The sequence below is a fragment of the Pseudopodoces humilis genome, chromosome 1 (assembly GCF_049639895.1).
Source record: "Pseudopodoces humilis isolate 2021_Gansu_Grassland_sample_001 chromosome 1, ASM4963989v1, whole genome shotgun sequence".
NCBI lineage: Eukaryota > Metazoa > Chordata > Aves > Passeriformes > Paridae > Pseudopodoces > Pseudopodoces humilis.
Genome location: NC_142200.1, coordinates 146,329,449 through 146,354,378, shown reverse-complemented (window position 1 = coordinate 146,354,378; position 24,930 = coordinate 146,329,449). Strand labels below are relative to the sequence as shown.

The 24,930-nt window shown below is 39.7% G+C and overlaps 1 protein-coding gene across 3 annotated transcripts in view; it reads right to left on the bottom strand.

Annotated features, from left to right (window-relative positions):
- Positions 1-1,624: 1,624 nt before the first annotated feature.
- Positions 1,625-24,930, bottom strand: part of XYLB (xylulokinase) — a 78,308-nt gene continuing 55,002 nt past the window's right edge. For 2 of the 3 annotated variants that reach the window (XM_005527759.3, XM_014256724.2), the window contains 4 exons: positions 15,798-15,856; positions 11,917-12,004; positions 9,613-9,707; positions 1,625-1,910 (listed from right to left, as the gene is read on the bottom strand). In XM_005527759.3, the coding sequence (XP_005527816.2) occupies positions 1,827-1,910; positions 9,613-9,707; positions 11,917-12,004; positions 15,798-15,856 (326 nt within the window). In that variant the 3' untranslated portion in view covers positions 1,625-1,826. Of the gene's footprint in view, positions 1,911-9,612; positions 9,708-11,916; positions 12,005-12,052; positions 15,458-15,797; positions 15,857-24,930 lie in introns of those variants that run through there. The other variant, XM_088065117.1, reaches the window with a different exon arrangement.

Sequence of the window (24,930 nt, the reverse complement as noted above, 5' to 3'; positions counted from 1 at the left end):
CAGGCTACTGATGATGGTAATGCTACTTAAACTAGCAGGCATTGTTTAATTGTATAAATTAATCCTTCTGCATTTCTCTACAGCCTTGCTCAATGATAAAGTAAGTGCTGACAGTGGAGGCCTGCAAGAAATATTATATGTTCTAGCACTGTACCTTTGGACCTAGAGTAATAAGTACATAAAAGAGATAGATGTGTATTTCTAACGCCACCTTTTAAAGCAATTGCTTAAAAGAAGCCTGCTTTAGCAACTTGGAAATGTAATTCTTGACCTTCTTGAGTAATCATGTTAATATCAGGAGAAGCTGGAATTATTCAGTTGTGAACAAGAAAAGGTACTGTTCTTACTTAAAAGAGAAGCACTTAAATTTAAAAGTGAGTCCAAAGGAGGAATGTGAGTATTCCCTGGTCACTCCAGAGGTGAGTCATGGCAAGGGCTTCCCACTCTCAACAGAGATGTGGCAGGGGTAAAGAGAGTGTTCCTATGCCCACAAAATATGAAGAATATAGATTTGAGTCACCAGCTCCAGCAGGGGCACAATCCAGCTCTCAGTCAATAAAGAGATCCTCTACTCTCTACAATTCCATGGCTTATTTCCAAGACACGTTGCAGCTTCTACATACAGGAAGGGAAGAAAGGCTCCAGTCACTTCCATTAAACAATCTGCTTTATTCCCAGAAGAAATTTTATCCTAAGGGAAAAAATATCAGCTCCACAGAATGCAGTAAAGTGCTCCCACTTGCACAGGGATGTTCATTCAAATTCTGCAACTTCCACACCTCTTTGCAGAAAGATCTCTTGGCTCACATTTTCTAAGATTTTCTCAGCTAGAGGCTACTTAATCTGGACTAAAACATTTGAGGTGAAACAGTAGCAACAGAGCAAGACAATCAGGCTGTTCTATTCAAGATCTCTAAGAAAGAAATGGGATATTGGGGGTGTAAGAAAAAGATTTACCTTCCTGCCCTGTTGAGAGCAGAGCATGACAGAATTTCACAGCCAAGACAAGAAGGACAAAGGAAGAGAGTAACCCCAAGCTGGTATGCGGATGAATTGACTGCTTTTTGAAGCAGAAAGGGGACATATGAAACTTCTCATGTTTGGTCTCTTATTTTTTTACAAAACTGATGTCAAGTAAAACAATGCACAGTGGTGTCTGTATCACATAAAATCTCTGTGCTTTCTACAATCTATAAACCCCTACCATATCATGTTTTATCATAAAACAGGCTTTCCATAGTGTCATGTGGCTAGAATTTCCCATCTCAGTGGATCCCAGGGAGTCTTTAAAAACTTTAATCAGCCTCCCCCACATATTAAAGAAAGATGGAATTAAGTCAGTGTGCTTATGCTTTCTGTGTAGTCAAATATATAAACATCTCCAAGTTACAGATGAGCAGAAAGATAGTCTCAAAATATTTAAGCAAGAAAAGTTGAAGAATTAAGATACTTTGCTAGACAGGTATGCAGAGGCTGGCATGCCAAACACATGGATCAAAGCCATACAGAGATGGGTAGAGTGACTCACATACACAAGGAACTTGACTTTGTCACCCAGCTCTTCCAAAACAGCAAGTGCAGTCTGAAAAGTACCTAAGAAAAATTGAGGCCACAAACACACAGAGCAATATGATGCTTTTTTAATCAGGTTTTCGATCACAATGTAATTTTTTTCCCCACCAACACACTCAAACACAGACATTTAAAAATTATTTGTCTACAAAGAGGAACAAAATGATTTAAACAGCTCCAGTAAATTCTGAGCAAATCTCTTCTGATCTTCTCCTTGGGAGCCCACTCAGCCGACATATAAATTTTGTTTGATTCTATTTCACAAGACAAGATGAGGCTGGGTTGTAGATAACCTTCTGTTCAAGCTCAGCATATCTTTTCAGAAGTGGACGATAGAGCTAAAAAGGAAAAAGAAATAAATATGTCTCATTGAAAAATTAGATTTTTAAATTACACTACAGTTACAAAACCTCTTCAGACATGAAAAATGCGATATCTTCACAGGTACCTGAAGGTTTGGGGTGGTTTTTCCTCAATTTGCTCATGAAAGCACTGCAGAGTTTTCCCTCATTAAATGTCACAGTCCTTTTTACCATCACCTTTACAGCTTAATTTTATGACATGCACAGGTTGTTCTTATTGTGACTGTGTTCTTGCTATAAGCAGAAGCCATTACTTCCAGCAGAAGCAGCTCAGCTAAAGTCACCTCTCCTGGTGCGACATGCCCCCTCAGTAATAGCTGTGCTAATCACCCAGGCAGAACTCCTGTCCTTGCCTCCCTCCACTGCCCCAGGATGGATCACTGCCTCTGTCTCCTCCTCCTCAGCCTCACTAATCACCCCACTGCCGCCCTCCAGCACAGTCAGATAGGTCCTCCTTGGCCAATGTGCTGACCAGGGCCTTCTAAAATGCACTTCACACTCCCTCTCAGACTCCTGTACCTTTTTGAGCTGCTTCTCTAATACATGTCTTTCACAGCTACAGCTTTTCCCATCCACAATCTGCCCAGAATGGTCCTTGCTCCCCAGGCCCAAGGACAAATGCAGACCCAGCTTCTATCCACAACTACACCAAGTATCTGAGTACCTTTTTTTTCTAGCTGGAATTTTCCAGGAGTTTTAGACACAGTATTGTTACAAACATAAAAAGAAGAATCAAGATTGAAATGTATTCAAAACCCCAGACCCAGACATGTCCTGCACTTTTGGATATGGGTGAGATCCATGAAACCCTGAAAAAATCTCTGCTCTGGCTCCAACCAAAAACTGTACTTCATCTAGATCTTGGAGATGCATCTTTCCCCCTCTCTCCTCCCTCTGGTGTTAACCGTGCCTCTAATAAAATCAGTACCGTGACAAGCCATACCAGGACAGCTTTGCACATTTGCTGGCTCCAGCACAAAGAAGGGACTGCCAGGAGCCAGTGCAGGGTCTGGTACAGGCTCAAGCAGTCCTTAGGAGAATGCAATAAGGTCATATCCCTGCCACAGTGAATCCTAGAGGCTGCCAGTCTGGTCTACGAGGCCTCTGCACTGACTCATAATCAGGGCAGCCTCGCTCCTGGCTCCAGGTTCAGAGAGGTTATAGAGCCATAATGAATCATACCCAGCAAACTGAATTACTGCTCTCATCAGTAAGCAAGATCTAGCATTTCAGTGCATTTCGTCCTTCTCAGGACAGCAAACAACAGTGTGTGCACACACAGGAAAAATTCAGGAGGAAAATGCTTCAGGTGTAAATTCTGGGGATGTAATAGGAGATGAGTTTGTTTTTGTGCAGGTCTCTGTACAGTCCTGAAGTGGCCTCAGTGTCAGTAACAGCCATACTTTCCCAGATTAAATATATATATATAAAAGAAATCACAAAATTTTCTCACCTAGGAAATAAAAACAATGGGTTTTTGTTTTGTCTTTCAACAGATGGCAAAATACCCAGTTTTTATGTTTCACTTCTCCTGAATGATAGTTTAAGCCTGACCAGTAAAAACTGGATTTATCTGTTTATTTCCATTTCCACCTTCCACAACAGCAGGTGGAAGTGACTTAATGGACACATTCTGCAGATGGATCTAGTTTTGATCAACTCCTCCCTTTTTACAAACCAGATGTTACAGAAATTAAAGTTTCATTTCTGTACTTCTATAACAGATTAAGTATATGAAGAAGTATAGAAGAGATAGAGCATCCACAGCAAGTGGAAAGAGACACCGTTCATTAGCCAAGACTTCATAAAATAATTTTTAAAGCCATCTCACAGTGACTGAGTCTTACAGTGTCTTCTACTGATTAAAGCAGAGAATCCTACACACTCCTGCCTCTGCAACACACTCATTCAGTGACCCCAGGCCAGGCATTTAACACGTGTGTGCCCCAGCTCCTCTTCTCCACAGGACAGTGAAACTGAGATCCTGGAGGTTTATGCAGATTTATGGGGTTAGAAAATAAAATGCACCACTATTATGAAATGTCACATTACTCAGCATGGTATTTTTAACTAACTACATGAGGGCCTGGAGGGCTCAGAGAAGTACATATATATAAATTCTTTTCATGTTCCCAGAGAATATTATTGCTCCCATTTCTGGTAAATATGCACATCAGAGTAAACAAAACATTGAGCAGGCAGCTATGGCTATACTGGGAGTATCAGTATTTCAAACAAAACCAGCTCCTCTATTCACTGAAGCAACTGTAATGAAGACTGGCTATTTCTTACTTCACTATTCTGTAAATTTGATAAACCCTAAGTGCTCCTCAGCAAAGATTCAGCACAGCAAAGCTGCATTGGTGAGTGAGCTCAGGCACTGAGAAACAGGCTCCATATTATTTGCCCATCAGTATATTTTACAAAATACACACAATGCATTTACCAGAAGGCTGGGAACTATTATTGTTAATACATCACTCTAAATTAAAATGTGTCAAAATAAATGAACAACCACATTTACTGACACAGTTTCTTTTTCCTGTTTATTGGACTTAAGCACTTAGTTTGCTAATTGAGAATATTCAGGCATTTGCAATAAGCTTTTCAGTCATTAGTGTAAATGAATCCTGCATTATGGACCATATGAAAAAAAATTGCAAACAAATAATTAAGAATATTTCCTGTACTCTATTCCTGTTGTTTGGGGTAAAAAGCTGTGCAGCTCAGAGAGACAAGCAAAGCCTTAAATTCCTCCTCCTCAGGGAATTTGGCTGCAATACCACCAGTACATCATAGCTGATAAGTGCAGCAGTACCACAGGCTTTTCACATGCAATATTTTTCATGCCAGCTGAGGTTTGGGGCTGGAGCAGTGCAGCTCCCATGGAACACAAAGACCCAGAGCATGGCCTGAGTCTGCACTCAGGGGTGTCTGTGGAAAGTGACTCTCCACATCTGTCATGACTGAAGTGCCTCCACAGAATCTTGGGCAACTCCTCCTGTGTGATTCTGGGAGTGTCTCTCCTGAGGCAATTATATAGATGTATTTTTATAATTGAGGTCCAAAGGGAATAAAGGACTCTCAATAATGCATAAAAGCCCAAGGACATAAATTCCCTCTCTGCCGTAGCCTCAAACCCAATCTATCAAACCATGATATTTAACAAAAGTAATTACATGTATCACAATACAAGCCTTATTATTGTCCATAATTTAATTGTCCTTGCTTAATTATGGCCCTTTCTCCAGCTTATCTTTATACCCTACTCCACAACACTGACAATACTCTGACTGCTTCATTTACAAACCCTAAACTCCTCTCCTGGGACAATTTGGTCACATTCTGACAGTCTCACAACTAAAGAAAATGCTAATGATAAATAATACATTATAACAGGGAATAATTTAACCTGCCCTCTCTGAAAAATGCATTTGTACAATGATACCTTGTTCTCCAGAAGAAATCAAATGTGTCATCCTGTTACTACATCTCCACATTACCAGCCTATGTGCTCAACAGGCCTTTCACTGTTTACATTGTCCCTGCCACCTTCTAATAGCAAAAGCAGCTAAAAACTATTACTACAAGAGACAATCCACATGGATCCTCCCCTCTCCTGCAATGCTCCGTTAGCCAATCACTGGAGCAATTCAAAATTTACAAATTACAAAGATGATGTTGATGATTATCTCATTTTAATCTACCCAAGTACATTTAATCTACCCTGAATAGATTAAAATTAATCAGTCTCTCACAAACATTTGTAACTTCTGATAGGTTCCTTTTTTTTAAACCAAAATCAAATTTCTCATAGATATTTGCTTAAGAAATCAAGTTGTTTTGTTTTTCAAATTATAGCAGTGGTTCATCTTTCTTAACAGAGAAAGAATAAAGCAGAAACAATAAAACAGTATTCTGAAATACTCTGAAGACTTCTCCAAGGAACCACACCTGAAACAATTATATTCTTTACTTCAGCCGTTCTGCAAGCCTATCTTAATCAGTTTAACAGGTTAAAAAATTATTGGCTACACAAATCACCTTAATCAAACTTCTATCAATAGCTATTATATGTTTGTGGTTGTATTATTATTACCTACTTTGCACTAAATTACCAACCTAAACCAATTCTAGAAAAACAACCTCCCCCCTCCAAAATCTAACTCAACAAAATATAATTATTTTAAATCAATAAATAGGTCATTATAACCTTCCTGGGTAATAGGGTCACTTCTATAAATCCACCCACTTACAAGGCAATTCACCAAAGTCACAAAAACCTGTTAGGTTTACATTTTCCCTTCCTGAATTTTTGCAAGATTAATAATAATCTCAGCAGAGTCAATAATGCAATCAAAAATCACACATCCAGAGGCAGTGAGCTGCTCTATGCCTTCTCCCTACAAAACCCCACAGGACAATATCACAACCAATCTGGCACTCTGTCACAGGCACACAGCTTCTATAAACACAAGTGACCAACTCCCAGAAAATCGTGTTCTCTCTCATGTTTTATTTTTGCATAATTAACCAACTAGCCAACCATCCCTGTTTTAATGGATTACTAAAATAGATCTGAATTCTAATGCTGAAATAACAGATTATTTCTGTCTGTTAACATATATTTATTGCTCTAGAATCTCCTGGTTATTTTTGTCATGCTTAGTGGTTCTGATTAATCTTTTTCCTCGGGGAAGAGAGGAGGCCCCAAAGAGGTGAGATGACTCTTTAATTTTTGCTATTCTGAAAAAAAAAAAAGGAAGAAGGATTCATCCCACAGATTAACCCACAGATGACTGACTTGAGCTAGTCTGGTGGAGTGAGTAACCAAGGACCATCACCAAAGTGGTTTCCACCAGAACACCTCATGACCCATTTGGGTATTGACAGAATTAGAAATAAGCTCAGATTAATGTCCATATCCTACAAAAATACCGGGAAATCAGGTTCAGCTAAGAGACTTGGGGTCATACCCACAGAGAGGGATTGATCCTCTTTGAAACGGTCTCTTCAAGGCAGGATGGTCAGCTACAGGACAAAGTCACATTGTTGCCAGACAAGTTGGAACTTTTGAGACTTCAGTTTCCACTAACAACTGATTCATCGCCCACCACAAGCTCTATGTTCCCCATCTCGTGACTTTATTCTATTTTACCTGCCCATCAGTTTAATTGTTCCATAAGAGCTGCTCTGTGTGCTCTGCCATTGCTTTTTTAAATCACATTCATTATCACAAATGATCCCTTAGAAATCAAAGAAAGGCTTTTTGCATTTTTGGTTCCTGGAAACCCCTGCTGTGGGCATAGGCCTTGGCAATGAAGGAGAAGCTACATCAAACTGTCCCATTTGACCTCTGTCTACAGGAGGTTTTCCTCTCTCCGATGATCTAACACCTTGTCTCCAAACTATACCCAGAAGAAAGGATGAAACCAGAGCAGATTGCTGTGTTATGACCTGTTTTTTCTCCACCCTGCCAAGATCTAGCTGTAGCTGTCCAAAAAATGTAAAGAAGTGGTTGGGAGAATTTCACATTGGTGAGCCAGACTCTTTCAGAAGAGCTCCTCAGCAAGACAGGACCTAACCTCGGGATGACTTTGAAGTTTATAAAAAGAACTATCATTTAAGTGAAAGGCTCTAACCTCAACAGAATGAAATTGGATGGACAGGGAGATGCAGCTCTGTATAAAACAGAATCAAACTGACTCATTGCATTATGAATTTTTACTGCACTGTTCATGCTAACACACTGTATTACTGACAGGCCCTCTGGCTTTCTGCAGTTTCACAGCCATGAAACTAGCCAGGGAATCCACCATCAACTGCAAAATTATGAGGCAGGAAGAAAAAAGAAATGGTGTGGAATATGTAATTGCAAGAAGCTGATTTTAATGGAATGAAGCTGGAAAGCTAAGCTAAAGAGCAGGAATGGTTATTCCTTCCCATGCTATTTGGCCACTGCCTCCCTGTCATTCATTCCTATCTACTGGGGCAACAATTCACTACTGTACAATCATTTAAAACCAATAAAAAAGATGTGCAAGGAGAGCCAGGTCTAACCATGTGGAAAAGGAAAGTATTGAGAAGGAGATAATTAACTCTTTTAGCTTCCAGGCCGTTTTATGCAGAGAGCAAAAGAGAAAGAAGTACTGAATTCCCCAGTGATCTCTCCAGTCAGGTTTGCTTGGCCCCTGCAGGGGTACAAGGTGCTTGCAAGGCCCCTGTGAGTGACAGCTGTATTCTCTGCCCTTGAGTTTTATAGCTGAAGCAGCACCAGGGGGTCAAAATCAGGTCTCTGAGCACTTCCCACCTCCACCCCAGCCAGGCTGGCAGATTTTCAGCACACAGCATTTTGGGGGGGACAGGGCAGCGACGTGAGGTTGAATCAGACACCAGGGAGCTGCTCCTGTGGTGTGTTCCCTGCAGAGAGTTTCAGCTGCAACACACGTGGCACAGGCCACTGTTGTTAATTATTTTATCTTTTAAAATGAGGGGGGAAGGTTGAGTAAATGAGATCAGATCAATCAAGTTTAAATTATTCAATGTCTTAATATTTCTGAAGGGGACTTCTATTCGATTACTGAGCTCCTCCATCTCAGTTAATAATTAAATAATACGCTGGCAGGCACAATGCAGCATGATCATTTCTGTTATTGCTCATGATGATATCTGGTGCTCCTCTACACATGTAGCTGGGAGTTAGTAGTTTTGGCAGATCATTAATTTCCCTGTTTAAATAAAAGCTTTAAAACCTTGTTGCCTGTAGTTAGGCCACTTCCAAATCTCATAAATGGTGGAGTATGTGAGGCTGTGCTGATGTAAAAGAAGTTTTTGCACAGCTGAAGACCTTGGTGAGATTCACCTTTGTTATTTAAACATGTGCTCTGCAGGAACCTTGCTATATTGTATTGTTTATTTATTACCGCGCATTATATTTCAAAAGCTGTTGTAAACTAAAGCCTTTGGCTGAGAGTGAGACGTGCGGGGTTGCACTGGAGAGCCTGAGACAATGATTCCTTCCTTGGTTTTACAAGGGCTGGAATCACATAGTTACCAACAATGACTATCTCTTCTGCTTTGTCTACGTGGGCCATAAAGCACAAGCCTCACCTTCAGACGTGCCGAAATTCACAGGAGGGGCACAGAACCAAAGATCTGTGCCTACTGATTCCTCCCAGCTGGCATAGTTTCCAAGTGGGAGCTACCACTTGATTATATACAATTATATACAATTGCTGACCACTCCTTACAGACAAGAAGGATTTTTGGAGGTGTTTTCCAAGAAGATAGAAAGCACAGTCACCACACTTTTCCATGCTGCTTGCTGCAAACAAGTCCAGATTATTTTGTCAAGATTATTAGTTACAACCTGACTGGCCTGTATCCATATTCAACCTATTTTATAACTTTTCCTGTCCCTTAACAAAGAGATTTTTCCCTCTGATCACATCTAGCTTGGAAAATTCATTCTCACAGACCTGGATGGTGAGATCAGGTTATTGTGCCATTACAGCACCAAAAATCTCTCAAAATCAAATCTGTCTTTACAACAAGGAATAAGAGCTGTGTAACCAAGTGTTTCCTAAATCAATCTGTTTTACCAGAAGAATTAGCAAACCACTACATTTAGAAGCAGATGGGAAATGAAAAGAAAAATGGTATTCCCAAACTTGCTCACCTCCTCAGCCCCTGGGGTGGGTGTAACAGCCAACCTGGGCTCCGGTGCTAATTTCACAACATCAGCCAAGGACACATTCCTCTCAGCTACAAGTCCTGCAATGAGAATCACAATCCTGATCAATGCAAAGAAACACCATGAGGGATGTGCCTCGACTCCCTGGCAAATTAATACATTATATTGATCTTCCCTGGTCAGGTCAGCATTCAGGATTGAAGGATAAATGGCAGAAGATCTTACATTCCTATGAGCTAGCCTGGGAAGTGGGGACTCTGTGATTGAGTTTTTGCCAATCACTCAATTCATACCCTGGGGAACAGGTAAGGAGCAGAAATGCTACTCAACAATATCAGTAATTATTTATGGTTACAACACAGTAAACAGTACTGAAAATATGAGGAAGCGAAGGATTCAAGGACAAAATGTGACTAAACATAAAAATGAAGAGAAATTAAAACACAAGAAAATATTCTACAAATTATTTATATATTTATATGTAAGGAAGCAGAAAAATAGAGGAGTTCTGCTATGACAGCATTTTGCTTTGTGAGCAAATCACAGCGTTTCAGGAGCTCCCTGCACACCTGCTAAGAACCCCAGGCTAACTGTGAAACACCCCAGGTGCACACTGTAATATTATTAAAGAGCCCTTGCTATCAGTATTTCATTTATATTAGCAAGTCCTCACTCTTCCTCAATTCCTTTTCCTGGCCAAGAGTGAAGCAGCTGAAAGCATCAATCAAAAATGCCAATGTGAACACACACAGCAAACCCCCTGGGGCTTGGCTGGCAGAGGACGTGAGCCGAGGAGTCCCTCCATCAGCAAGGCTTCCGAAATCCTCGCTCAAACGCTCTGTCAGCCAAGCCTCCACACCTCATGTGCCAAACTGGCAGAGGGAATACCCATCTCCCACACACACAAAATATCCACATGGCTCCACATTTCACATGCCATTGATGATGGCTCCACATTTCACATGCATTCAAGGACAAGGAATTTGCCTGCAGGATTAGGTGCTGGGAGGCTTCTGAAGCAGAAGGCAAAGTTTGAGTATAAAGAAAAACGGTTTGGAAACTCGACCCACGAGGTGCAAAAGTGGTCCCATTGTGGCTTCAAATATACAGATAACCCAAGTGTTTCCACTGTCCTGCAAAAGCCTATTTGGCCTGACAGAAGCCTTTTGCCTTTTCTGGAGTTAAAGAGAGCGTGCTGTGTGCATTAAATACACCAGGTTTTGGTTGTGCAATTTTCTGTGCTGTTTTCACATGCAAGAGATCATGTTGTCTTTAGATGCTATAATGTGACAGCAGAATTTGCTTCTAAAATTAAAACTTGGCTGATTTCTTCTGATGGGTGATGCTATCTTTTCCATGCTTGTTGCAATCCCATGGTCTTACATGAACTTGTAGAAAAGTTACCCATGTCTTAAAGCCCAAATCCTAAGGATGCAAATAAAAAAAAAAAAAAAACTGAGGCTAACTACAGTTGATCTAAACAAGGAATTCCACACTCCTTGAATTGTTTAGTTGTACTATATTAGAAACCATTTTAAAATACATGGATAAAAATTCAAGGTTGGGATTCAAGTCTTAAATAGCTGACAGCTGACCCTCAACACACACCCACATGCATTAATAGATATAAGTTAATTAACATGTAAATCTTGGGGCTTGGACTGTTATATTACAGTGAGTGATGTAGTACAGCAAGCAAGATGACTGGTCAGCCTAAGAGTATCCCAAGATTCATACTCTTATAAGAGAAAGTGCATGGAGCCCAGGAAACCTTGCATATCTTTCAACTTGATGTTTAAAAGCTGGAAGATAAATAAAGGTTTAATACTGGACAGAAGTGTTATAGGTCTTCTTGTCCCTGCCCTCTTTGATCTTCTTTACTGGGATCAACCTCTTGTTTGGTTTGGCCATTTCATCAGCCCAGTTTACAGCCCAGTCCACAAACTGGGGTGGCAGGCTGCTCCAGCACCTTCAGCTGGCTGTATTCTTCCGTGGATGTAGCAACTCAACATGTGAAGGGCTCAGACACTCCCCAGACAGTACCAACACTTCCCACACCCCATCCCTTGGTTGAGAAGCAGCCACCAGGCTTGGAATTACAATGTAAATTATATTATCTAGCCTAATCCCAGTGTACTAAGAGCAAAAATCCCTCTTTGACCTGCACGACCTTCCAGTCAGATGTGCACAGCTTTACTCCCCACTCATGCCCTGTAACGTTAATCCCAAGTATTAACCAAGTGAAATTAAATTCCCTGACTGCTCCCAAGTGTCTCCTGGCAGCCTTACCGTGGATTGCTCTGTAAGCACTTCCCAGACAAGCAGAGTTGGCCGTGTCAATGGTGAACACAGGCGCGTTGAACACATCAGACAGGACCTGAAGAGCATCAAAGCATCCATGAAACACAAAGGGCAAAGAAATCCTTCATCACTGCTCAGGTAAACAGGCAGCTGTCCCAAGCCCCAGCCAAGCACTCAGGAACCTGTGGAAAGAAGCACTGCAGGCAACAATGAGGCCTGAACTTGTCACACAACAGGGTATTGGTAATTCTGAGCTACAGGTGTAACTCTAGCCAGGAAATAAAGTCCCATTTCTCTCCAGATCTCTTGGTTTCAGTTCAGAGGAGCCTCGGTTCAAGTGTCATCCCTCAAAAGCTCACACAATCAGCCCATGCTGATGTCAGGGCAAGGAGACCTGCTCAGGAACCCACAACTGGAGCCTGTTTTCTTCCATCATATTAAGGCTGATTCAAGTGGGAAGGAAAGAGAGAAGAACCAGTCACGGCTCCTCAATTCTCAGCTTGGATAAAAATAAACCTCCAGCAATATGAAGGCCTGCTAAGCCTTTCTTCTTCGTCTCCACCATTCCCATCCTATTAGGATCAGCAGGGAGAGTGACACAGAAGCTGATTACATGGTCTCTAAATTTACCAGTTCTCCTTTTTTTAAGGGAACTTTAGCTATGAAGAAATATTGAGATACTTGGCTTGAGCAATACAAATAAAATTTTACAGGCAAAGAATTTATTATGGTATCCAACAGGTACTAAAGTTATTCAACCACTCATCATTCAGCATTGAAATCAACACCATCAACACCTCACATGCAGTTAGTACATGTGCTCTTCCCCACAGTTTAGGTTTAGAAAAACAATACAGACGGGGAAAAATTAAGACATATTTGGATAGGGACATAGGAGGTTCAATAACTCCTTTCCAGAAACATGGTCAACAAATGCTTTCCATTTTGGTTTCATCACTTCTAGGACTGCAGGTACCCCTCAGGCTGAGCAAGGCAAGAAGCAGGAAACAATTGAGATATAATCTGTGCTGGTTTTATTACTTTTGCCAAAGGGAAAATTGTCTTACCTGACTTAAATCCGTGCAATTGAGTCTAAAATATAGCCAGATTGTCCAGCATTCCAAACCATTTGGATTAGTGCAAGGCAACCCTGATCCTGGAATTTATAACCCTGCTGTAGATTTTTTCATAAAAGATGACTAAGTATAGAAATATATTATACATGAAATTTCTAAAGGATTTTTCTTTCTCTGAAGTTTTATGGAGAATCTTCAAATCAAAACCTTTGAAAATCACTGATTTTCACAATGTAAATGAAAGTGGCTGTTTGCTGACTAGAACTCAAGGGAAGCCTGAGCTTATACACTTAAAACTCTGTCTTCTGGTAAGACAGAGAAGTCAGGATTGGCTAATTTCATTTGCAAGCAAGCACTGAGCAACACATGAGCTTCAATGCTAGAGAACAAATGAAAAATTAATCATGGCTATCTATTAAAAAGTCCTCTGGAAGTTATAAGGTCACGGAGCTCTAGTCCTACTGCCCATCCTGCCAGCCAATGCTACCACTTTGTTTCAACACATTCCCCATCTGCATCTTCACCTCATCTCTAGTAGGTATTTCTTGTCTTGAGTTTAAATTGTACAATCTTTTGGACAACAATTTTTTTCTTTTTTTTTCATCTCTGAAGAGCCTCATACAATGAAGCCCTATACTGATTGTTAAGAAGAGCTATAATACTACAAATAACGTTTTAACAATTTAACAAATAACATTTTTTTTACCACGATGATAAAATAAAAGATTATTCAAAATTCATATATTTGGTAAGTCATTTGGAGCTGTGTTATCTCTCACAAATAATTTAAAAAGAAACTGTTAAAGGCTCTACTGCTGAAGATAATTCACTGTGTTCCATGTGGTCATTAATCAAGCAGCACATATGTTATAAAAAGCTTCCTGGAACTGTGGAGAAAGCTGTCCTACTAAATTTTTTTTAACAGATTTTACTAAGTTGTCTCCTTTGTGGTGTAAAATATAGGAGTTCCTGAATGTTGATTAATTAAATGATAGTCTTTTGTAGCCCTGGAACAAATTATCCAAAATTGACCATGATAAGGGTGGAAGCTGTTATTCTTTATGCAACTGATATAGTTTCTGAGGTTTTGATTAAATTAAAAAGAAAGATCCAATTAACCAGTGATTGAATTAAGTGAATGACACTGTATTGATCATATTCTTTTAAGGCACTTCTAATGAGTTTTAAAACCAGCTGAATTGTTATACGTGAAGAGCAAGCACCCAGCCCCCACTCTCCCAATCCCATGATTTTTCAGCTGTGTATGTTACCAAATTACGCATTTTAAGAACATTTGTTTCTCTGCCTTCATTCCACAGCAAGGAGATCCTCCCAGCACCCTAACTGGAAATACAACTTTAAAAACAAAGTCATCTGTGAATACAATCTTTCCTGATGTACCCTTAGCAGAATTACTCCTGTAAGGACCAATGTTTTAAGCAATTAACCAATCAGTTAATTTTCCAACATCACATTCTTAGGCAAAGTAACCAAAGCAGGTGAAGAGAAGTGACATCTGCAGGCAAAACATGCCAAATTTGCTGCTCCCCAATCAGCTGTACAACCAGCAGTTACAGACACACGTGCTTTAGATGCCTTAGGAGAAAACAGCTTTTTGCTTTTTTGCTCTTCAACCTCCATTTAATCCAGCTCAGGTTTTGTGGAGCAGAGAATTGACTGCAATTGTCAAAGAGAATGGTGTGCAGCTGAGGCTGGCCTCAACTCTCTGGAGCTGCTGGGAAGGGGTTGGAATCCCCAGAAAACATTTCACCTTGTGCTCACTGTTGCCAGTGATAAGACCTGGCCCAAGATTAGGACTTCTGGTGTACATGCCTACCTCCAGGTCAGTGTTGGAGGCTGTGGTTAAAGGGGAGCTTGTCAAGGCAGCCCTTGGAGCCCAGAAAGCTCCTCGGATCACCCAGAGGGAGACATTTACATTTGTTAAGTTAAAACACCATCCGCTTTCCTCTGCACTGCAACAGACGGGATCCCCCCTGACTATTACAGGGTTGACAGATCATGAGCAGACATCACATCACAGATGACTGGGTTTGGGCAGGATGAATCCCAATCCAGATGTCTCGCTCTGCGCTGTCGAAAGCCAGGTGAGAGGCCTCTCACCATTTGTGAGCGAGGCTTTGCCAAGTCTCAGTGGGCAGAAACAGAGAGCACATGGTTCTCTGTTCTCCACAAGATGGATGAAGGATCTTACCCAGGCTGGATGTGCAGCAGCAGCAAAAGAGGAGGCTGGGAAGAGGAAAGGAATGACCCTACAGGAGTGTAGCCTCCTCCCAGCAAATGTAACAATGCTAATAAATAACACAAAGGCACGGGGTTGATGTTTGTATGGGGGTGGTTGTTTGTTCATTTGTTTGTTGTTGTTGGGTTTTTTCAGTGTTTAACACCAGCATGATTCCCCTTCAGTTTAAAGAAACCAATGGTTCAACTTCAACCTGAATGACAAAAAAAAAAAATTTAGGTATTATATAAGAAGTTTCTTTGTGATTTCTTTGCTGATTGATTTAAGTGATGAGACCTGGAAATCACCAGTGCTTCAGATACACATTCATAAAACCAGTCAAGTGTGAAAAAACCTCTAAGTTCAATGTAAAATTAGCACTAGGGTAAAGGTTTTCACACTAAACCTGAAGAAGAGCCCCAAAGACCTGCAGCAGATTCACAATTCCATATCCATACCTTCCTGTGCAGCTGCAGTGATTTTGGATTCAGTACAGCAAAATAAAAACGGAAATGTAATTGCAAATTCAGTTCAGGATTTAATTTGCTGCTTACCTGTAAGATCTTTTTATTGTGGGATGCACCACCAGTAGCCAAAATCCTTGTTTTAGGCACTGCAATGCAATAAAAAGTACAAATCAGAGTGACAGTGCATATGGTCAAGATTTGTGCTACTGAACCAAGCACAGTGAGAAGAAGGAGGTGGGAGTCAGGGATCTCTCTCTGTACCTTTAATTTACCTTCTGTAGAAAAGGAGATAACACTAATTACCCACTTTTCCGAGGCACATTAGAACACTTCCTCAGAAGAGGCAACATAAATATTGCAGATCTATTATTATTGTAGTGCTATCAATGTCAGGGAGATTTGCAAAGGAGATACAGAGTAAGAAAGGCAGTGTTATTATATTACAGCTCTGGTTTGAGGTCAGATTGGTTTGGCTCATAGCTGTATATATACAAACTGACAGATAACCTTTAAAATCAGCAGTATTTTCCAAACTTATCTCCTCATGACGTTCACAGTCAGAGTTCACTGAAACCTGGGCAATCCCTATGTGCTTGAATGACAAGGAAGTGTGTCAAAAGGCAATTAGAGATGGCCTAAATCACTGCACTAAAGTGAAAAATATATCTGAATCTTCATCCAGTGCAAACCCACAGCTTTGGGGGAGTTAAACAACATATCCTGTGTTCTTTAGGCTTACAGAAACCCATCCTTTCTTCCACATTCCTGAATGTCTGCCTCACCATTTATTTGTGTGCATGCAACAAGCCACACATCTATCCATAATCACAATTCAGCAAGGCATAACAAACATAAATAGTCCAAATGGTCTCACTGAAGTTCTTCAAAGGCTTAAAACAAAATAAATGCATAAACACTTTGATAGCGTACATTTTTAAAAATCTAAACACTTAATTAACCTGATTTATGACAATAATAAGTGATACCATCATATACCCTCCCAAAAGGGAAATTTCACAGTGGTTATTGTTTTGTTATCTTAACTTCCTTTTTAATAAAAGCTAAAGATAATTTATTTCTCACAAGGCGAAGTTGGGCAACTTACACTGATGCCCTAAATAACTTATTGTAATTTATCCTTTCAAGTATCTTAATGACAAAAGCCCCAAAGACAGAATTAGAAATAATCAGAACATGCAGCTCACCACACCATTTCCAGACCCCTATCTGGGTGCTCAGGTGGAGCCCAAGACCGAGACAAAGAATTGCATGGGAGACCCTATTTTACTGATAAATTTAATTTTATTTTCTTCTTTGGAGGATATTCAGTGATGCACAAATTGGGTTTTAAAAGCCATTAGGATCTCTGTCAATGTCAGTAAACAAATAAAACAAACAGCAGAGTGATTCCTCAGGGAAAACAAGTTTCAATTATACCAACACAGAGTGACAGATTCCTGCCAAGATTATCACAACAACATAATAGCACAGAAACCAGTGAAAAATAACTAGTAAGCCTCTGTTCGTAGAAACCAAACCAAACTCTAAATTATTTGCCTGGTAGTCACAATTCTGTCTTGCTAAACTTTGTTGCAAATATAAATTCTTGCAGAACTACCACATCCAACATAAAAACACCACATTTCAGAGACAGACAGCAAGGCAGGATAAGAAACAAACACACTGGCTACACTTTTCAGCAGTTCAAACCAAAGAATAAGTCAGGCTTTCTCTCCAGTGCCTCTGGAAAAGGGCTGAACCCACCACCAGGAAAGAACACTGGGCAACATAAAAGGGCCAAAGCCAAACAGGAACCAGCCCTGTGAGAACAGCAAACACATCTTAGCTCAGCTGCCTCCTCCACTGTCATCACCATGCCAGCTCTCTGCCTCAGCACTTCTGCTCCACAGCTTCCCAAATGTTTGCATTTGGAATCCAGGAATGGATGGGAGACTTACTCCTTGCTAGGTCAGAAACTTCAGGTTTTGACTGCATTATAAATTCATGCCATCACTGTAATTCAAGCCATTTCTATATCAATAAGTTATCAGAATCATAGGGGTGAATTTACAGTGCATTTGCTATTTAATACAGACCATACACAAGTAAGCATTTACCCCACTATCAGTTGGGTTAGGTATCAGTTGGGTTAAGAGGACAAGCCAGATCTCAAGTCTAAAATTGTTTAACATGCTGCTATCTGCACAACCATCTCAATCCAGACCAAGTCTTTTGTGGTAAAATATTAAGAATTATTTCAGAATGCATCTACTTGATAAAAGAAACTAACTTAATTTACACTGTGAAGTTTCTAACATTGGTTAGACAGCTCACGTTCTAAATGGGATCCACTCATGAGTACAAATACTCACAGACACACAGCAAAAGCACCCAAAAACCTATGCTGAAGCTACATGAAAGGCAAAACCATTCATTCTCCTCCTCTTTGAGTAAATAAGATGTCTCATTTCACTGAAACACATCCCAGCAGGTTATAGCCAAGTGAGCTCTAGCCATCACTGTGGGATGACAGACTCTGAGCTGCTGTACAGGTGGGACTGATCCATCCAGGCAAAAGCAAAATCTCAGGTGAATGTGGTGTTCTGCAAGTGGCCAGAGCAGGGAGAGCATCATCCCTCATTGAGTTTCAGTCACTTCTTACAGACAAGGATTAGGTCCCTAAAGAACTACTTGAATTTGCTGAATTTTAGGTTTGCTTCTTATTTCAGTCTCTCTCCAGAGAATGAGGAAAATACATTGATCACTGATTTCACGGATTGTCTTTTTAATGCCAATATTGTGTGCTTTACTGAACAGTGGACATTTGCTCTGAGATGTGTAATTGGATACATCTTATAAATAAATAAAGCAAGCCCATCATTTATGTATAAAAGGCATTAACAGAGACATTGTTCATCCATCACCAGCAGTGTTCTCAGCCAGCTGTGTTTGAATCTGTCAGGAGCTACCATCCATCCCCTACAGCACTGCACAAAGAGAACTTCACAGTGTTACTAAAAAAAAAACCCAACAGCAACTGTAGCAAACATAATTCAAGAATTCAATTCTTTGACAGTTGAGAGAATCAGATTTAAACATCTTTTAATTAAAAGCTCCCTGCATAGTACCTAACCAACCAGTTTATTTCCTTCTTATTGAAAAACTAATTATTTTTTAGAGAGCTGATGCTGAATTTTAACCCTATGTAGAAAGTTTTTGCAGCTGCACATGGCACAGTGTTGTTCTGCCATATGCACATCTTCTGGAGATCTCTTCTGTGGAACATGGTGATTGACCTAACAAAACAGAGTTAAAATAATGGTTCCAAATGGACAGGAGGAGGGAGGAAGACCCAAGTAAAGAAGTTTGTTTATGTGGGAATTCTGAGCAAAAGGCACTTTCCCACACAATGCTGAGAAGGCAGCACACTCTGTGCACATCACTGTGCACACAAAAATACTCATTGTGCCTTCCACAGAGATCTAGCAAGAACTGAGTGATGTTAAAGTTCATCTCCTGTCTCTCACTTTCAGCCAAAATATTGCTTTCATGGAAAGGTACATAGGGAGGAGAAAAAAAATCTGTCACTGAGAAGAGAGGGAAATTACAATTATATATGTCAGCATTATATATTATTATTTATTGTTTAGGAATATATATATATTATATATATATATTTACACTATATATATTATATATCAGCATTGTCAGTGGTCCCAAAAAGACTGCAGTCTTGCATCACTATGTGTTTACAAACACAGAGAAGGGGCAGGCACTGATCTCTGCTCTCTGGTGAGTAGTGACAGAACCTGAGGGAATGGCCTGAAGTTGTGTCAGGGGAGGTTTATGTTGGGTATTTGAGAAAGGTTCTTCACCCAGAGGGTGGTTGGGCACTGAACAGGCTCCCCAGGGCAGTGTCACAGCATCAAACCTGACAAAGTTCAAGAAGTGTTTGGACAATGCTCCTGGTCACATGGTGTGACATTTGGGGATTGGTCCTGTACAGGGCCAAGAGCTGGACTCAATCATCCTTGTGGGTCCCTTCCAACTGAGGGCATTCTATGATTCTATGATGATAAATGTAGATTTTAAGAAAAATAATTATATCAGCAAACTCACACCAGTCAGAAGGGCAATGCTAATAATTATCACCAAAAGCCTTCTGCCACATTTGTGCAAGGAGACTGGAGGTAGAAATTCAGCCTCCTGTTCCACCAGGAAGATAAAGGACAGATAAGACTGGTAACAGATCCAGATGCTGAAATTGGTGGGATGACTCCTGACCTCAGGGCTTTTAGATCTGGCTGTATTTCAACTGGACAGAAACGTGCTTCTGTGTCACTGTGTCACTACAGAATTTTGCTGGTTCATGCACCTCTAAGTCCAAAACTAGAATTTGACTTTCCATTTTGAGGCTTAAAACCCTTCAACTTTTTCACCTAAATTTTCAGTGCTACCCACAGTCCTCGTTTGTACCCAAACTCCAGGCACTCACTGACTTTCAAAACTCTTAAAAGATAATTCCAAGAATTCATCCAAACAGCTTCATAACATCTTTCTCATCACAAATGAATCCATGAATAAAACAGAACAATAGAACATGTATTCAAAAAGCAGCTGATTATGCACATGAACCCACGCCAGTTATAAGCATGATTGCAAATAACTGCAATTTACAATTTGCAAGCAACAAGAAAAGCCCCTCCTTTATTTCTCTGATTAACTTCAAACACTGTAATTTAAAAAAAAAAAAGTATTTGCTAGCTTTCCTTTCAAGAAAAAAAAAACAAAACAAAACAGAACAAAAAATATATGGTTGTTTTGTCCCATTTATCAAACAAATATTCCAAAATCATCCTCCTTGCTTATTAACTCTTCCAAAATTCATGCTAATTTTCTTTATTCATATAAAGACACTGAAATTTAACTCCCACTATGGTAAAATATTTCTCTTTTCTAAACCCTTTTGATTATGGCCTTTTATGTCCCTGAAACTTCTCAGACTGGGTCCTAAACAATATCTACATGAATGAGGCAAATGTAATGGAAACTGGAATATACCCTTTTTATTCTTTTTTTTTTTTTTTTTTTTTAGATAAATACAACTGCCCAAGTAAAAGCCATTCAAAGACTATTTTTTAGAAGTGTTTCTGACTTTCACTTCACTGAGGCATCAGCTAATTTATTACTGACAAAAGCAAGCCAGTTTTTCCATAGAGGACGGTTGTTTTCTAACTGGCAATTGAAGTTTTCACATATTTTGTAACATACTTTAATTTCACTGAGGGTTGCTCTGATGTTTGTTAGGAATTTCCCAGACACAAAATTTAGTCTTATTTTTTAAATGCAGTGCCTGGGGAAGAAAAACAACTTTTACAGATAGAATTGACCATCAGCCTCTAAGGCCGCTGTAGTTGAGCGACCATTAAACCAGCTGTAATTCAACAGAGAGGGGGGGGAAGCCTGGATTTTCTCAGCAGCAATGACAAATATGCCTAATATTCTCAACATTTATGCTACTTACATAGATAGAGTCTCTACAATGATGTGGGGGTGACCAGGCATGCTGCTACTTGCTCACACTGATGCAAGGCAAGAACACCACTAAAATGAGCAGAGGAGCAACAACTAAGTTGAAACAGAGTAGGAAGAGTTGAGTAACCAAGGCTCAAGTACCACTGATAGTCACAGGCCACCTTATGTTCTCGAGAAGTTGTTTTTCATGAAGATGTCAAATTTAGCCTTCCTAAGACCTTATTTCAATCAAGACAAAACTTAGGATTTCAGAACCTGAAGCTTAAAAACACCAAATCACCTTATTGAAAATCCTCCTGGTCTAGCTCAGCTCAGAGATGAATTTAAAATTTAATGTTGACTCAAAGCCTTCACCTTCTTGATGGATTTCAGAAAGAAATAAACAAAGAAAAACATGGACATAAATTATCTCTTAACAGCTGTTTAAATTACTGCAGATCACCCCCAAAAAAAACCACACAGCCCAAGAGGTACTACAGAGAAAACAAAATCTACTCAAGATAAAATTCAACTTCATTGACTGCAGCAGAATTATACTGCAGGGAAAACTTTGGTACATGAGTGGTAAAGACTTCTTTGGGAACAAGCAGATCAATAGTCATAACATTGTTATAACATATACATTGATACGCTCACAACAAGGCCTCTGAAATATCTGCAGTTCTTGTAGAAATACTGCAGAGCTGCAACTGCTCATCAATTCAGAGTGATTTTTTAATTTTTCCTTTTTTTTTTTTCCTAGAAACAGATCTCTATTTGACAGAATATTACAATGAAGCCTGGGGCAAATTCCAATTCCAAAGGTAAGGTATTAAAAAAAAAATATCTAAACTCAGCACTAGAGCTTATGGCAAGGAGGCGGGGGGGAAAGCAGCAGATTCAGACAAATAATTTTTGTAGATAAAGGTTGAATATTTTGGAAAAATATCCCACTGAAGCTTTTAAGGAAAGAGATGGAAGAAACGGCAGAGGGATTGGAACTAGATGATCTTTAAGGTCACTTCCAAACCAAGCCTTTCTGTGATCCTATGAACACTTAAAATCTGTTTGGTCAACACTGAAAATGTATTGGGGGAAGTCCTCTCCTGAAGACTTTATTACTGGAAGCAATTTATTGAACTGTGTTATCTCTTACTCATCTAATTTTTAGGTTCTGAATCAATTCATTAAAGAAAAAGCAGGTAACATATTTCATGAAGTAGCATGATAAAAAGGATTCATGTACCAATGTAACTGCTTACATCAAGTTTTTGGTTTGTTTTTTTTTTCTGGCCACTCAGTTTTCCTCTTTTGTTACATAAAGGTTGGATATTATAAGAACTGTTTGTTGAGGAAAATACTAATAACCACAAAAACTGTTCAGCAGTTGTTCAAACATCTGTAAAGTAGCCAAGGCTCCAATTAAAGGCTTAACCTAGCAAGGAACAATCTGCTTTGATTTACCCTATGTTGCCACATTATCCATAAGACTCTCAGCAACACCTCTGCCTTCACCTTCCACTTCAGAATTCCTGTTGTTCAGCAAATAAACAAGAGATCTGGAACCAATGTGACAAATTAACTGATCTCAAAAAATGTTCTGAAGCAGGTGGTACCAGTGTGAAAACAAAACCTAGAAGAGATACAAACCAGGCATTTTAAATCTGGCCATCACATCCAGTTTTTTAATAACATACCTGCAGATATCTCCAAAATAGTAAAAGATCAGAGTGGACTATTTGCCTAAACGAGATCACGCAGCTTCCACAGAGTGATCCCAGAGTCCAGATCTGTAATCACTAAACTACAGTGACCTCAGAAAGACACAGAAACTCAGCTAAAGTGACTGAGAATTTACTGTGTCTACTGTTTTCATGTTTAATACCTTTAAATAGTTGCAGTCTTCCTATAATTTATATTTTTATTCTTTAAAGTTCTAGTCACTTGATCTTTGTGGCTTTAGCCTTCCAGTTAAAACGTTATTATTAAAATTATGTTTTCCTTTCACATGTTGGCACTTTACAGACCACAATTAAATTGCATCTTGTATTTCTTTTTAGCAAGCTAAGGATATTATGTTCTGCCACTCATTAAAAGGCATAATTTCAAGACCACAAACCACTGATACTTAGTGCTGCTGGTCTAATACCATTGGCTTGCAGAAATGTCTTCACTTCTGAAACCATTATCAGAAAAAAGAACAGAGTTGGTTAGAGTACTAAAAATGCCTGTCCCTGAAGTGTCTGACTGCATGTTGTCAGTTTGCCTATCCAGCTATTTACCAGTTTATAAAAACTCCTGATAAATCACAGAGGACCTTGCACTGGAAAATTGCCTGGGAGAACTTTTTTGGAAAGAATGTTCTGGCTCTGAATGTCCGTAGCTCCAGCAGGCACATGCCCTGCAGAGCCATGTGAGAGGAGGTCAGGTGTCCTGTGGTCCCCATCACAGTGAGCACAGGGTTTTGGGGAGCTCTGCATGAGCTACATTCCAGTGCCTCTGGCAAACCTGACAATTCCTGCTGCTCAGTTCCCAGACTAAGGTGAGACATTCACCCAGAGACTGGCACATGCAAGGCATGCTCAAAAATTAGTTTTTATAAAAAGGTCACTGCTACCTTAGGCATTCTCCTCTGACTATAACCAACTTTTTTTCAATTGCTCTGTAGGCAGCATTGCAGCACAGTTCAGTATCTCCTCAAAGTATTCTGACACATGAGAAACTTGTGCTTGAAACTCAGCAAAATATGCATCGTCCCATGCCTATCACAATTCTGATGTGTATAAGTACCACACGTGGCTTTACAGATGACACATCAGTAAATAATGATTGTTACTGAGTTATTTAGGATGACAAAAAACACAGTTTTTAACAAAGATTTGTCCTCATACACCAATACTCAGCCTTGCAAATCTTCTAAGGGAAATAGAAAATTACATTGGCAAATCAACATATGACACCATCCACTGAAGGTTAAAATGAGAAAAGCAAGCAAGGAGATAAATGAGCCACCCAAGGTCACACAAAACCAGAAGAACAACCAAGAATAGAACAAAGGCCTCTTCATTACTTAGATCACAAATGCATTCGATTCTGCATTAGTTAATCTGCAGAGTATGAGCATCAGTAGCAAGACATGTCCACAGGAGAAAATATAATAATAATGAGCTGCAAGTTCAGCACCACCTAAAGCCACAAGATATAATTAAAAGGCACAGGGTGCGATGACCTGACCTTGAATGCCACTCAAGTGATGAGAAAAAAGAACATGCTATCAAGTATTTTGATTCTAGAGAAACCCAAAGTACAACAAACCTGGGGGGAAAATCAATTTGGGATCTGGATTTGCAAAGCAGATCTCTACCAGATCTCAGCTCTGCTCTGCTTCCCTCCACACCAGCCTTTGTGTCTTACCAACAACAGCAATAAAAGCCTCTGGAAATGCAACAGAAAAGAGACAAGCCCAAGCAATATTTTATTTTTGCAAGGATAAGCCTGATAAAAAACAGAAAAGAACTCCCAAATCAAGGGAATTTGGATGTTCTCTTTAAACATTTTTTTAAAAGAAGTATTACAACTGTTTTGACATCCACAAATATTGCCTGTAGCTTTTCATCTCCTAGTCCAGGAAGACTGGTTTGTGTTCATTCAGTGTCTGGTAAAGAATTTTTCTTCCTGATTTTTTTCTTTCATACCTCCTACTCTT